At 45.1% G+C, this 14141-nt stretch overlaps 1 protein-coding gene across 8 annotated transcripts in view; it reads right to left on the reverse strand.

Annotated features, from left to right (window-relative positions):
- Nucleotides 1-4555: 4555 nt before the first annotated feature.
- MPND (MPN domain containing) overlaps nt 4556-14141 on the reverse strand; it is a 358148-nt gene continuing 348562 nt past the window's right edge. For all 8 annotated transcript variants that reach the window (XM_056571957.1, XM_056571964.1, XM_056571983.1 and 5 more), the window contains 2 exons: nt 6498-6590; nt 4556-4753 (listed from right to left, as the gene is read on the reverse strand). In XM_056571957.1, coding sequence (XP_056427932.1) covers nt 4676-4753; nt 6498-6590 — 171 coding nt within the window. In that variant the 3' untranslated portion in view covers nt 4556-4675. The remainder of the gene's footprint in view (nt 4754-6497; nt 6591-14141) is intronic.

Consider the following 14141-nt stretch of genomic DNA (forward strand, 5'->3'; position numbering starts at 1 on the left):
ATTGTTATTGAATAAAAACCACTATACAAAAGATCAATGGGTGATATTTATCAAAACCTGTGTAGAGGAAGAGTGGTGCAGTTGCCCATAGCAACCAATCAGATTGCTTCTTTCATTTTTCACAGGTCTATTTAAAAATGGAAAAAGCAATCTGATTGGTTGCTATGGGCAACTGCACCATTCTTCCTCTACACTTGTTTTGATAAATCTCCCCCAATAACCTCTATATAGGAGTAGATTTGAGCTGTACCCAGGTGCTGCAGGCGATATGAGTGATTATAGTTACATACTCACAGGGGCGTCTTCTCTGATCGGAGTCGTTGATTTTTCTCTTTCTTCTCCATCTGTCCTAGGTCATCATGAAGATTTCTCCCGATCACAACTCATCTTCACCAAATCTGCCAGACAAACATTTTAGGATTCTTGCTACAGCAAAGTCCTCACCTCTATACAAACCCCCTATATGTATTACACTGCCCCATATAGTAGTCTCTTTTGTGCCCTGTATAGTATTAGGCCCCAACATTGTCCTCATACATTTTAATGCCCCTGTACATTGCCCTCATATATAGTAATGACATCTCACATTGACCCCATATATAATAATGCCTTCTTACATTACCCCCACACATAATAATGCCTCCTCACATGGCCCCCTTATATAGTAATGTCCCCGTACACATCCCCGATACATAATAATGCCCCCTCACATAGCCCCCATATACTGTATATATGAATGCCCCTCACATGGCCCATATATATATATATATATATATATATATCAATGCCCCCTCACATGGCCCCTTTATATATTAATTCCCCCTCACATGGCCCCTTTATATATTAATGCCCCCTCACATGGACCCTTTATATATTAATTCCCCCAAACATGGCCTCCATATATATTAATGCACCCCCCAAACATGGCCTCCCTATATATTAATGCACCCCCCGAACATGGCCTCCATATATATTAATGCACCCCCCAAACATGGCCTCCATATATATTAATGCACCCCCCAAACATGGCCTCCATATATATTAATGCCTATTGCCTTTAATAAAAAACAAAAACACCACTCACCTCTGCCTGGTTCCCCCGCAGCTCCTGTTCTCTCCTCTTCTCTCTGCTTCCTGTGCGGACAGCCTCCACAGAGCTGCTGCCGCACAGGAAGTCCGGGCTGGAGTGACAAGACGGAGCCTCCGGCTCCTTCCTGTTAAGTCAGCTGCCGCAGCCGAGTGCACGCTTAACGCCGTGTGCGTCTTAAAGGCGCACTCAGTGTTAAAAGCTGCAGTCGCTCAGGGATTCTGGACAGGTGTGCCGTATCCGCGGTCGCAGCACCCCCCCCCCCCCTCCTTCACCTGCTGGCCCAGTAGCAGGGGGCACGATGGGGCCCGCAGGTGGAGGGTCTGGTTATGTACTTGCAGGGACCGTGCCAGCACCGGTCCCAGCATGTTACAGCCCTAGAGCCCCGGGTCCCCCTAGGTGCCCGGGCCCCTCACTGGGGTATTGGCTGTACCCCCCTGATGGCAGCCCTATATAGTGGTCTCTAAACTGTGGCCCTCTAGATCGCCGCCTGCTGCCGCATCTGAAGGGTAAGTGGACCTTTGGCATCGGTCCTCCTCAGTTTCCCCGTTCTGCCCTATCTATTGTGGGGAAACCGAATGTTTTTTTTTCCTATTTATAGCCCTTTTATTCCCTTAGGCTATATGTCGTTCACAATATCTATTTAGGATGCTCTTAAGTGTCCCATTTAGCTTGTCTACTTTTATTACTAAGGGCAAGGTCCAGATCTATGTCACTGAGGTCTTCTCTTAGTTGTTGAAAATAGGCCTTCCTGAAGTTTAATGTTTTTGTAGCCCCACTAATAGACGTCCTCTTATAGGATACACAAAAACTTATTATTTTATGGTCACCGTTACAAAGATGACCCCCTACCTCTACCTCGGATGCTTTGTCTGTCCTATTGGTTAGTATAAGGTCCAGAAGCGCCTCTCCTCTTGTTGGGTCCTGCACTAGTTGGGAAAGGTAATTGTCCTTTATTATTGCCAAAAATCTGTTTCCCTTGCTGGACCTGCAGGTTTCAGCTCCCCAGTCGGTCAGGATAGTTAAAGTCCCCCATAATAATAACTTCCTCCTTCTTTACTGCCCCATCTATTTGTTCTATAAGTATGTTTTCTTCTTTTTCTGTTATACTTGGTTTCTTATAACTAACCCCTATGTTTTTTTTCTTGTTCTTACCCCACCCCTTATTTCCACCCACAGAGACTCCATATGATGATTTTACTCACCAATGTCCTCACGCAGAATGGGCCCAAGACAGGATTGTACGTTTATACCCCTCCCCCTTTGCTTGCACGGTCATTCCTGAACAGAATGTATCCCTATACATTAATCGCCCAGTCGTAGCTTGCATCCAGCCATGTCTCACTTATCCACACTATGGCCCTCATTAACTATTGCAAACCCGACATGTTTTGTCGGGTTGTGCGCCAGATTCTGTCGTATTGCGCCAGAAATTCTGTCAGCGCCAAATTTTGAGCCAGAATTGAAAAAACACTAACTCTCCATTTTGCTAACACACACCCCAAAGGGGGCGTGGCCACTAGGAAAATGGGTGTGGTCTCCAAAAAGGGGCGTGTTCCTGACATTTTCGCAAAAACTAAACATATTTACGAATGTTTCCACATAAAATGTGGTAGATTTGAGCTGAGGAAAACCCTACAGATCAGAGCATGTGTGTGTGTAAAACAAAAAAAAACAAACAAAAAAAAGCAAAATGTAGGGAAACCTTAGTAAATACAGTGGAAAATAAATTGTAGGGAATTAAAACCCACAAAGAAACCTACACTCCACTCTTAGTAAATGAGGGCCTATGTCTTAGTCTTCCTCCAACATTAATAGTTCCTGTTCCTCCATCTTGTTGTTAAGGTTTCTGGCATTAGTATACATGCACTTCATGTTATCCTTCCTATTATCTTTCCTCTCTAATCACTTATGGCTGTTCTAATCCCTACCCCCGCTCCACCCCCAGTGTTAATACCTATCCCCAGACCCCTGTCTACACTATCTTCCCCTTCTATATTGTAGTTTCCCTCCCCCCCCCCCCCCAAGTCCCTAGTATAAACAATCATCCACCCTTCTAGCCTTCTTCTCCCCAAGCACAGCTGAACCCTCCCCATTGAGGTGCTGCGCGTCCCTTCGGTAGCAGACAGCGAAGTCAGCCCAGTTCACCATGAACCGAAACCCCCTCCTTCATACACCAGCTTATGTGCCATTTGTTTACCTCCCTATTCTCCTGCTGCCTCTCTGGTGTGGCTCGTGGTAAAGGTAATATTTAAGAAAATACTACCTTGGAGGTCCTTGCCTTAAGCTTGCAGCCTAAATCCCTGAAATCATTTTTAAGGACACTCCGCCTACCTCTTATTTACTAATGGTGTCATTGTGTACCATGACTGCTGGGTCTTCTCTGGCCCCACCCAGCAACCTGTCAACCCAGTCCGCAATGTGCCGAACTTGAGCGTCAGGAAGACCACACACTTCAGCGATCCCGGTCTTTGTGACAGATTGCACTGTCTGTCCCCCTAATAAGAGCCCCCCCACTACCAGTACCTGTCTGGCCTGCCCTGACTGGTGGTCAGAGGCAGTGTCTTGCTGCAATACAGCTAGCTCTGAAATGGCATCCTCCTCATCTGCCAACCGGGTAAACTTGTTGGGGTGTACCAGTTCAGGACTAGCCTCCCTTTTCCCTCTACCCCATTTTCTAACTGTAACACAGCTGGCTGCCTGATTGTCCTGCAACTCCATCCCACTATCCTCCCCCATCTCTACCCCACAGAGTGCTTGTTCAGTGAGGAGCAGACACCTACCAGCAGTACGCACCCTCAAACCGTTGTTCAAGGAGTGTATAGATGTACACAGGACTGGATTTTCCAACATAGAGCACATCTAGTTATGGGGATTTCAACAGCCAAAAACAGACAGTAAATATTACAATTAAATTCTCTGTAGACCTTGTGAGTCTAAAATCCCTACAGTATAAGGAAAGTAACACAGGGATCTCAAACTCCTGCTTTCAAACTCCTGGCTTTTAAAACTCTCTTAAATCAGCCAGAGTAGAACAGATCGTGGAGAACGCCTTTCGCCATTTGGCCACTTCGCCAAAGAGAAGCAATTTGTACCTGCAGACCAGTAATGGTGCCTGTGACTTCTTAAAGGTGCGCAGGATCAAGTCTTTAGCGACAAAATGTAGATAGCGAACATTAACTTGCCGCGGTTTAAAATCCTCTTTAGAGGCAGAGGCTTTATGTTGCAATGGCGGATCAATTCTATGTGCCTATTCAACAGTGCAGGTGCCTTGCAGCCCCAGGACTTCGGGGATTTCTGTGGCAGACCCCCTATTTTCAAATTGTTTTTCATTTGTGCAAAATTCATCGAAGTCTGTGCGGCATTTTGATACATTTGACATATATAAGCCAAAAACAAAGCAAAAAAAAAAAAGGTTGTGAACTGGCTGAACACTCAAATCTCCCCAATAGTGTACATATTAAAAAAAACAGCTAAATCTAATTTTATTTATCAAGTAAATGTAGGTAACTAAGTCTACATTTGTTAGACATGATATATTTACAAAAAATATTACATATTTAAAGAAAGACATAGACAGTCAACCAACTAAGTAAGGACTCTATAAATGTGTTCTAGAATGGCCTCAAATCCAGCATCCTTAGGAATACGGGCAGCCAACGATCCCTGCAAATGAAAAGGGTAATTAAATAGTGACAGGTAAATTGTAAAAAAAAATAAAGTACAGGGAACATTTTGGCCTTGAGGACACAGCAAATTTTTTGCAGTTGCATGTTATGATAAATAGCTTTTATTACATGTTCTGTAGGTCAATACAATTAAAATGATACCCAATTCATACAGGTTTTCTATTATTGTACCACTCAGTGTTTTTGGGCATTTTTTATATGTTCATACTGTGTGGGATCATAAACATTATATTTTAAGTCTAAGGTGCCACATAACGCCTACGCAGCGTATTTCACACTGCACAAAAACTGTTGTGTGTTTTCTCCGCTGAGCAAACACACATGGCTACCAGGCAGCAGCCCTGTGTGTACAGTGGGGTTTGGAGGTGTGGCAGTGACATGTGGCCCGCCTCCAAACCTCGCTGAACACACAGGGCTGCCACAGGGTAGTCCTGTGTATATGCTCATTGGACAATGCGCAGCGTATTTCCCACTGCATAAGCAATACTTGGGACCGTACCCTAATATTTAGGACAATTCCCCACATAGCAATAACAAATATTTTAGTCTATTTTTTTGTAAAATCAAAAAAGTTTTTTTTTTTTTTTTTTAAGCTCCCTGAGTTAACAGGCATTATGGATGTAATACTTTTGACAACATGATCGGAATTGTTTGGAGCCTAAAGGGTTAATGACCGGTATTGGCGGGATCGCTGCTTACAGTCATTAGTGGTGATTGTACAATTATGCCCTGGTGCATTAAGTCCCAGATGCCAAGAGCGTATATTTATGCTTGTTGTAGTCGAGGGGGTTAAAGATAAACTGTCATCAGTGTCACCCCATTAACCTGCTGTTAAAAGCAGGTAGTGCGGGTGACACTGATGACAACCATACTCACGTATCCGTGTTCAGTGCTCCTGTTGTCCTAGTATATTCATATGTTCCCTCCGTTCAGCCGGAAGGCTTGGGGCACAGGCAGGGATTTGTGACATCACTGCTGTTTCTGTTGGGTCCTACTGTGAGCAGGCTTAGGGAAAAGGCAGCGGTGACGTCACAAAACCCCGCCCGTGCCCCAAGCCTGTCGGCTGAATTGAAGGAAACAGATGAAGATATCGGGAGCACGGATCGTGGACATGTGAGTATGGTTGTCATCAGTGTCACCCGCACTACCTGCCTGTATGAGCATGGTTTACTTAAACAGGCACAGAAATTTTGCGCATAAAAAAAAAGAAAAATGATATATATGATGTGCGTATGTATTTACACAATCTATACAACAAAACCCCAGAGGATACCAGAGTAACAACAAATATAACAACTTTAGGGGAAATCCTAAACGAAGGACCCTCCCAATAGAATGTAACTTTTATTGATCACTTTAAAATACATGAGAAAACCTAAATTAATTGTAATATAAAATTACAACACTAGGTGTCAGAACCACACCAGTGTTAAAATGACAGCTCCAGTCTAACTCTGTGCTACTGTACTAAAAGTGTTATTGGCTTATAGACCATGTGCACTTTGTTTTGTTTGCACTTTCTTCACTGTATATGAGAAGCATGGTAAATGGAGGCTAATGCATGGATGAAAAGTATCAGCAATTGAACCAGGAAAGTGGGATCTGTGGTGGCAGGTAGGTATGATACAGTATTTTTACATGTGATATGATAATTGCATTTACATGGTGCAAATAGTAACTTAGAATAACGTGGATGCAGGGTATATAATATAGTTTTATACCTTTATTTTGTCTAGAAAAGTATTCTCTTCATTCCATATATCCTGGAATGTAATCTGGTCAGGACCTCCCTTATAGAACTCAACCAGGAGTGCCTGCAGAAGAAAAAAGTGACTGAAGAACAATGTTCTATATTGCATTATAAACTTGCAGTGCCAGGCAGAGTTGTTACTTCTAAATACTTTAGATATATATATGATAGAATTCCAAATTCTAAAGATGTTCTGACTAAACTTTTATTTACAGTTTTTAAATTCTTCTTTATTTAAGAAGAGTAACACAACTGGCTTCCCTGCACAGAGGGAAACTGAACATAGGGTCAAACTTAAACAGGCAACCAGCAGAGCATGTACCATATACATCTAAACAAACCAAACCAAAGGCCTGGTCTGCAAATATAGGTAGTGCCTAAGTCTGCACCTTAAAACAAAATGGTCCATAAGGTGCTGTTGGGATGTGAGTAGGTTTAACCCTTCTGTGCAGTGACCAACACAAACATAATCAGTTGGACTTGAAGGGCCTGTATTTTCTCAACCATAACACCCTTAGGCCATGTTTACTCGGTGATATTTTGTCGGACATTCTGCTGCAGCATAGTCCCATTGATTTCAATGGGTCCCGTTGCACTGTTTACCAGGGGCGTCACTACATTAAAACATTTGAGGCCCGTGCCTCAAATGTAAAAGCTGTAAATGCAGGTGCCCTGAATGTCAGCACTTCCTACTGTCTGTGCTGGTAAACAGTAGCCCGTGCTGCCAGGCAACTGTATGTGCTAGCAGCGGTGGGGGGGGGGTTTGCTGGTGCAAGCGAGCTGCAACGGGTGATGGTGTCACCCCAATCATCCGTTGTTGCTCTCATACAGCAGTGTTTCCCAAGCAGTGTGCATCCAGATGTTGAAAACCACAGCTCCCAGCATGTCCAGACAGCCAAAAGCTTAGTTTTGCTTTATCTGTAAGCATCCTGCTTGGTAAAGACTGCCATATACTGAGCGATCTCGGCCTCCAGCTCTGCTCCTCCCCCTGTTTGTCTTGTTATCATAGACTCGTACTGGGCCTGCTGGAGTCAGAGGAAGGACCAGAGTGCAGGAGAAAGTGGGTGATGGCATGGCTGGCAGGTTACACAGGTAACTATAAATACTGTGCCCTGACCCCTGCAATGCAGCCTCCCCCCTCGCACAAGGGAACTTAAAAGATTTCTGCCGCATTTCTCCTTTAACCCTGTACTGTGTGTTATACCTTTACTGTGACATCGCTGCGTATTACCCCTGTATTGTGACATCACTGAGTATGACCGCTGTATTGTGGCATCACTGCGTAATATCTCTGTATTGTGACATCACTGTGTGTATTATCTCTGTACTGTAACATCACTGTGTGTATTTTCCTGTACTGTGACATCACTGTGTGTATTTGATAGTGGAAAAGTAAGAGTTTGGATGAGTTTGATGGCGCCAGATCCCAGAAAACCAATGAGCCAAAAGTTTTGGTAAAAGAAAAATTGGCTTTATTGGTACAAAGTTTAGGGGTGCACCCCTAAACTTTGTTCCAATAAAGCCAATTTGTTTTTACCAAAACTTTTGGCTCATTGATTTTCTTGGATCTGGCGCCATCAAACTCGTCCAAACTCTTTCTTTTCCACTATCACTTTCACTGCACTGTACCTGGAGGTCACGAGAAGGACGTTGAGGCTGCCTCTGGATCACCTACATCAGCGAGTCTACAGGCGGACAGAGGTGTTGTGCCCTCAGCACAACACATTACGGTAAGGTGCAACTTGTAGCGCACACCTTTACCCCATCTAAATAATACTCCACTAGAATAGCTGTCACGCCCCCCTCCCATAGGCTTGCATTGAGGGGCGGAGCGTGACGTCACACAGGGGCGCAGGTGTGACGTCACACGCCGCCCGCCTTGTGATCGCCCGTAATCAGACCCGTAGCAAACACGCTCCGGGGACTAATTACAAACGGGGTGCCGCGTGCAAGATCACGGGGGTCCCCAGCGGCGGGACTCCTGCAGTCAGGCATCTTATGGATAGGGAATAAGATGTCTAAGCACCGGAGTACCCCTTTAATATATGTGAGGGGTACTGAGCTTTTTGCATTTCAGAGGTATGGTGTATTTTATAAAGGAATTTCTGGCATGGTACAGTTTTTATACGCCACAATATGTTGCGTTATTGTATTCAGAGGGTGCACTGTATGGCAAGGTTACATTGAGAGGCGGAGTGTGGAATAGTATTATGTGAGAAGCCTTTAAGGCTGAATTTGTGCGAAGGGGCGTGAATTCCCACGCCCCCTGCACCTCTAGGCGGAGCCATGTCGGAGGCACGACTATAAAACGCCCCTCCACCATGCAGGCGGGGCGTACGAGTCATTTTCGGAAAGCTGCATTTGGCGAGGTTTGGTTTGAACGCCACTGTGAGCTCATACGTCCCCAGGAGTCAGGAGTGGTGGTTCTCGTGAGTCGGTTTCGGTATACAGTGCTGTGGCGCGGAGGAGCAGGTAAGCCCGGGCTATCCTGGTTCATAGCAGTCACCCACCTCCTAATGTTCCCCTCACCCATGCACCTCCACGCGCCACGCTCTTGGTGTTCGCCGGGGAACCTCGCGCCGTCCATGACTCCCTCAAGCGGCTTCCACTCCCTGGCAGCAGCGGCGGTGGCGTTCACAGCCGCCCCCTACGCTGCCTCGTGCCTCCCGGTCGGCGTCCAGTGGTGCCGCGGCCTAATCGACTTCTCCACTGCCGGTGCAGCGCGACGGTGTCACGTGGGAGGCCGGTCACGTGCCTGCGACACTGCTCTGGCCTCCGCCGGCGTCCCGTTTACTCCCGCTGCATGTTCCGGCGTTTTGTTGCCGAGGCGACGCTGCGGGGTTACGTGATGTGCGCGGAGTGGTTCAGAGCAGCGCAGCCTGCTGGCGAAGTTCGGAACTGGCCAGGCAGGCTGTCGCTTTGTCAGCGTGCAGGATACGGACAGTGTCCTCGCTAGTGTGGGGCCTGTCTGTGCCCTGCTTTGGGGGATGGGCTGCTCCTTGGCATGCTGAGGTGGCCCCCCAAAGGATACCCTCCCATTTTCGGATGAAGACCACCAAGTGAAGCTCACACTGGTTGTCCTGTTGCACCTTGAATTCACTGCAGAACATTCATCACATGTGCATGAATTAGAGTCTGTGCCTCAGCATTTGTCCCATAGCTCTCACAGCATTCATACTGTTGCAGTCATTTATAGCATTCATACGGTTGCAGTCATTTATAGCATTCATACCATGCAGTCATTTGCAGCATTCATACCGTTGCAGTCATTTACAGCATTCATACCGTTGCAGTCATTTATAGCATTCATACTGTTGCAGTCATTTATAGCATTCATACTGTGCAGTCATTTATAGCATTCATACAGTGCAGTCGCTCATAGCATTCATACCGTGCAGTCATTTATAGCATTCATACGGTTGCAGTCATTTACAGCATTCATACCATGCAGTCATTTACAGCATTCATACCGTTGCAGTCATTTACAGCATTCATACTGTTGCAGTCATTTATAGCATTCATACTGTTGCAGTCATTTATAGCATTCATACTGTGCAGTCATTTATAGCATTCATACAGTGCAGTCGCTCATAGCATTCATACCGTGCAGTCATTTATAGCATTCATACTGTGCAGTCGCTCATAGCATTCATACCGTGCAGTCACTCTAGCATTTATACCGTGCAGTCACTCATAGCGTCCATACCGTGCAGTTACTCATAGCATCCATACCGTGCAGTTACTCATAAGCATTCATACCGTGCAGTCACTCGTAGCTTATAACGTACAATCACCCATAGCCGTGATTCCATGCAGTCACTCATAGCTGTCATATCGGGCAGTCATAGCATCTATACTGTACAGTCACTTTTAGCATTCATGCTGCATATTGCTTATACGCTTCCTACGCTCATATCTGCAACATGAGTATGGTATTCCCACTCCTAGCATCACTGCTCTTACGACATAGCAGTTCTATACCGCACGTAGGTTACAATGCATACACCATCATGGCGTTTCACACTGTGTGGGGGCGTTCGTTCTGCACGCGCGTGCTGCATGCACTCTTAGCGAGACATGCGGCGCGTGCGGTCAGTGTTGGGCACGGTGTGCGCGTCCATGGTGTCATATGCTGTGGGTACAGTCAGTGTCGTATACAGCACATACGCCCGTAGTGTCATGCTTTGGGTAACAGTCAGTGTTGTACACGGTGTATACATTCTTACTGTCATGTGGTGCGTACAATTTACAGTGTTGTGTAGTTATAGTGTTGTGTACAGTACATACGCTCATAGCGTCACATGCAGTAGGTACAGTCAGTGTCGTATATAATACATACGCTCGTAATGTTACATACAGTGGGTAAGTTGCAGCGTTGCATACAGTACATACGCTTATAGTGTTTCATGTTACGGGTACACTTCAGTGCTGTGTACGGCACATGCCCTCATGGGGTTATGTGCAGTGGGTACAGTTACAGTACAGTATGCAGTACATATGATCACAGTGGCATATGCAGTAGGTACAGTTACAGTGTAGTATGCAATACGTACGCTCATAGTATCATACGCAGTAGATACAGTTATTGTTGTACACAGTACGCACGATCATAGTGTCATATGCAGCAGGTATGGCCAGTGTTGGATACAGTACATGCGCTCTTAGGGTCATATGCAGTAGGTACAGTTACAGCATGGCATGCAGTACACACGCTCACAGTGCTATATGCAGTAGGTACGGTCACATCATTGTATAACAGTACATACGCTCATAGTGTCATATACTGCAGGCACGGTTAGTGTTGTATATAGCACATACGCTCATTGCGTCACATACAGCGAGTACAGTCATAGGGTTGAACGCTCATACCACTAAGCACCACTTATGTGCTCGTCGTCGTATTGCACTCACGTGTGCCTTCCATTCCATATGCTCGTGTAGCTATATTGTACGTACGCTCATAATTGTTGATGTGTCTAGCTTCATACTGTGTTATCGTACACATGCTCACAGCTCATGCTGTTCATACACGCATAGCTTCACACTGTGTACACTACACATAAACTCATAGCTTTATACTGTTCAGATGTTCATTGCTTGTACGGTACAGTCACAAACAGTTATTCTGCACATACGTCTGGGCCATTACACTTACATACGTTGTGTTGTCACTGAACATACGCTTGTAGCATTCTACGGTACATAAACGCTTGTAGTATTGGTTATTACGTTGTGTTTCCCGGTACATAGCAAATTGCTGTGTATTGTTCTACACTAAACATACCTATAGAATATAAGCACATTTTACAGCATTCTCCAGTCACACGGTGTATAGGCTCATAGCACGCATGTTGTATTTTCACTAAGTTAGTTGGGGTTATGCATGACCATAGTTATCATAACACTTGTCCTTAGCGTACTGTATAGTAGTAATCAGTGTCATGTTGTTACATTCCATTAGTCGCGTACACTGCTACAAGTCATGGATATTCGAGACGGCTTCTTATCATATTCATCCACATAGTGTTGTCACAAGATCACTACCATAAGTAACATACCATGCACACATTAGTTTCACTACGCTTATTTTGCTCTGCACTACAGCTGGTGTACCGGCTATTGGTTCCCGTAGCTGACATGATTCACATATGTTACCATAGTAACTGCACAGTCACAGTTTAAGCGTCCGTATCTCGTCATACACTCACTAGTTACCTTTCAACTTGTCCAAGGGCATGCACAAAGTCATTGTCGCTGACATATTCTTATGCATAATGACATATCTTCAAAATAACAATGTCACGACTTATAGGTGGTTGTACCCGTCATACCTGCCACATCTGCAGGAGGAGGCACTGCTTAGTAGTTGTTACTGACACGTCTTCAGAGCAACAACCTCACGATTCATAGGTGGGTTTGTATACCAGTCATGCCTGCCACACCGCAGGGGGTGCACTGCATAGTTGTTACTGACACGTCTTCAGAGCAACTACATTATGACACATACTTAGTTGTACACCCATCATGCCTTCCACACCTGCAGGGGGATGCACTGCATAGTTGTTACTGACACGTCTTCAGAGCAACTACATCATGACACATAGGTAGTTGTATACCCGTCATGCCTGCCACGCCTGCAGGGGGATGCACTGCATAGTTGTTACTGACACGTCTTCAGAGCAACTACATCATGACACATAGGTAGTTGTATACCCTTCATGCCTGCCACGCCTGCAGGGGGATGCACTGCATAGTTGTTACTGACATGTGTTCAGAGCAACAACACCGTGATACTTAGGGGTTCCACACCATCATCTCCTGCCATGCTTGCAGGGGATTTACAGCATAGTCAATGTCTCCCTTACACAAGTCATAGAGTTTGTAAATTTCACGGCACACAAGTGGTCATTGTCTCGAATCTACCGGTCTCGTCCGCACATGTCAGCATCATGCAAAACATCTGTCACATCCACAGACACAAGGGTTACTCAAGACCTGTCACATCTACAGGTACGAGGTTCGAATTAGGTTTGTCTCGTTACAGGCAAAACGTCTACGCAAAGACCTGTCACATCTACAGTCAAAATTTACCGAGGGTCTGTCACATAGTTAGGTTGTGCGTCACTAAGTAGCAGTGAATTTTTGTCACTTATTTAGCAGGGAATGGAGGACACGTCATGCCTGACAAGCTTTATTGGTTTTCCCTTTCTGCAATGGCACAGTAAGTATGTCAACATGCACGAATCAGCTAGTACATAGTCAGGTTCCGTTTCCAGTGTCGGGCCGTTCGTAGTAGGCATGACTACCATGGCTTCGCAGCATCAAGCACTATCTCTTGTGGTTGCTAGCCAGCAGGCACAACTCTTTGTTTCTCTACTTTAGTTAGTACAGTTAGGGGAGATAGATATGACTAGTGTGTGGCTTTGGTCATCATGGTTAGGAACAATGTTATTAATTCTACTCTTGATTTTTTGCCCTCTATAGGCGTGCCCTCATACGCAGTTTTGGGCACAACTCAACCGCTTCATTTATTATAGGTGTAGAGGTTTGTATGTAAGGTGCAGTCTCAAGTTCGAAAGAATTTCAACCGCTCGGTAAGTCAATGTGGGGTCATGTATGATCTGTATTCAAATGTTGCAACCACTAGCACAAATGTAAGCCCTGAGCACAAATTCAAAAAGCGCAGTATTTTTTTTAGAGAGTGCAGTGTGAGGTAGTATTATATACAGAGGCTATAATGTGTGGCAGTATTCTATTCAGAGGGCGCAGTGTGTGGTAGGTGTTATATACAGAGGATATACTTTGTGGCAGTATTATACTCAGAGGGCACAGTGTGATAATATGTTTAGAGGGTACAGTGTGTGGTAGTATATTCAGAGGGCACAGTGCGTGGTAGTATTCAGAGGAGGAAGTGTGTAGTTGTGTTATATTCCGAGGGTACAGCGTGTGGTAGTATTATGTTCCGAGGGTACAGCGTGTGGTTGTATTATATTGAGATAGTGTAGTGTGCAGTATTATTATATACAGAGAGCGCAGTGTGCAGTAGTATTATATTCAGAGTGTGCCAAGTTTATATTCAGAGAGCACAGTGTGTGGCAGTATTATATTTACTGTA

Source organism: Hyla sarda, chromosome 1, assembly GCF_029499605.1.
Source record: "Hyla sarda isolate aHylSar1 chromosome 1, aHylSar1.hap1, whole genome shotgun sequence".
Lineage (NCBI taxonomy): Eukaryota > Metazoa > Chordata > Amphibia > Anura > Hylidae > Hyla > Hyla sarda.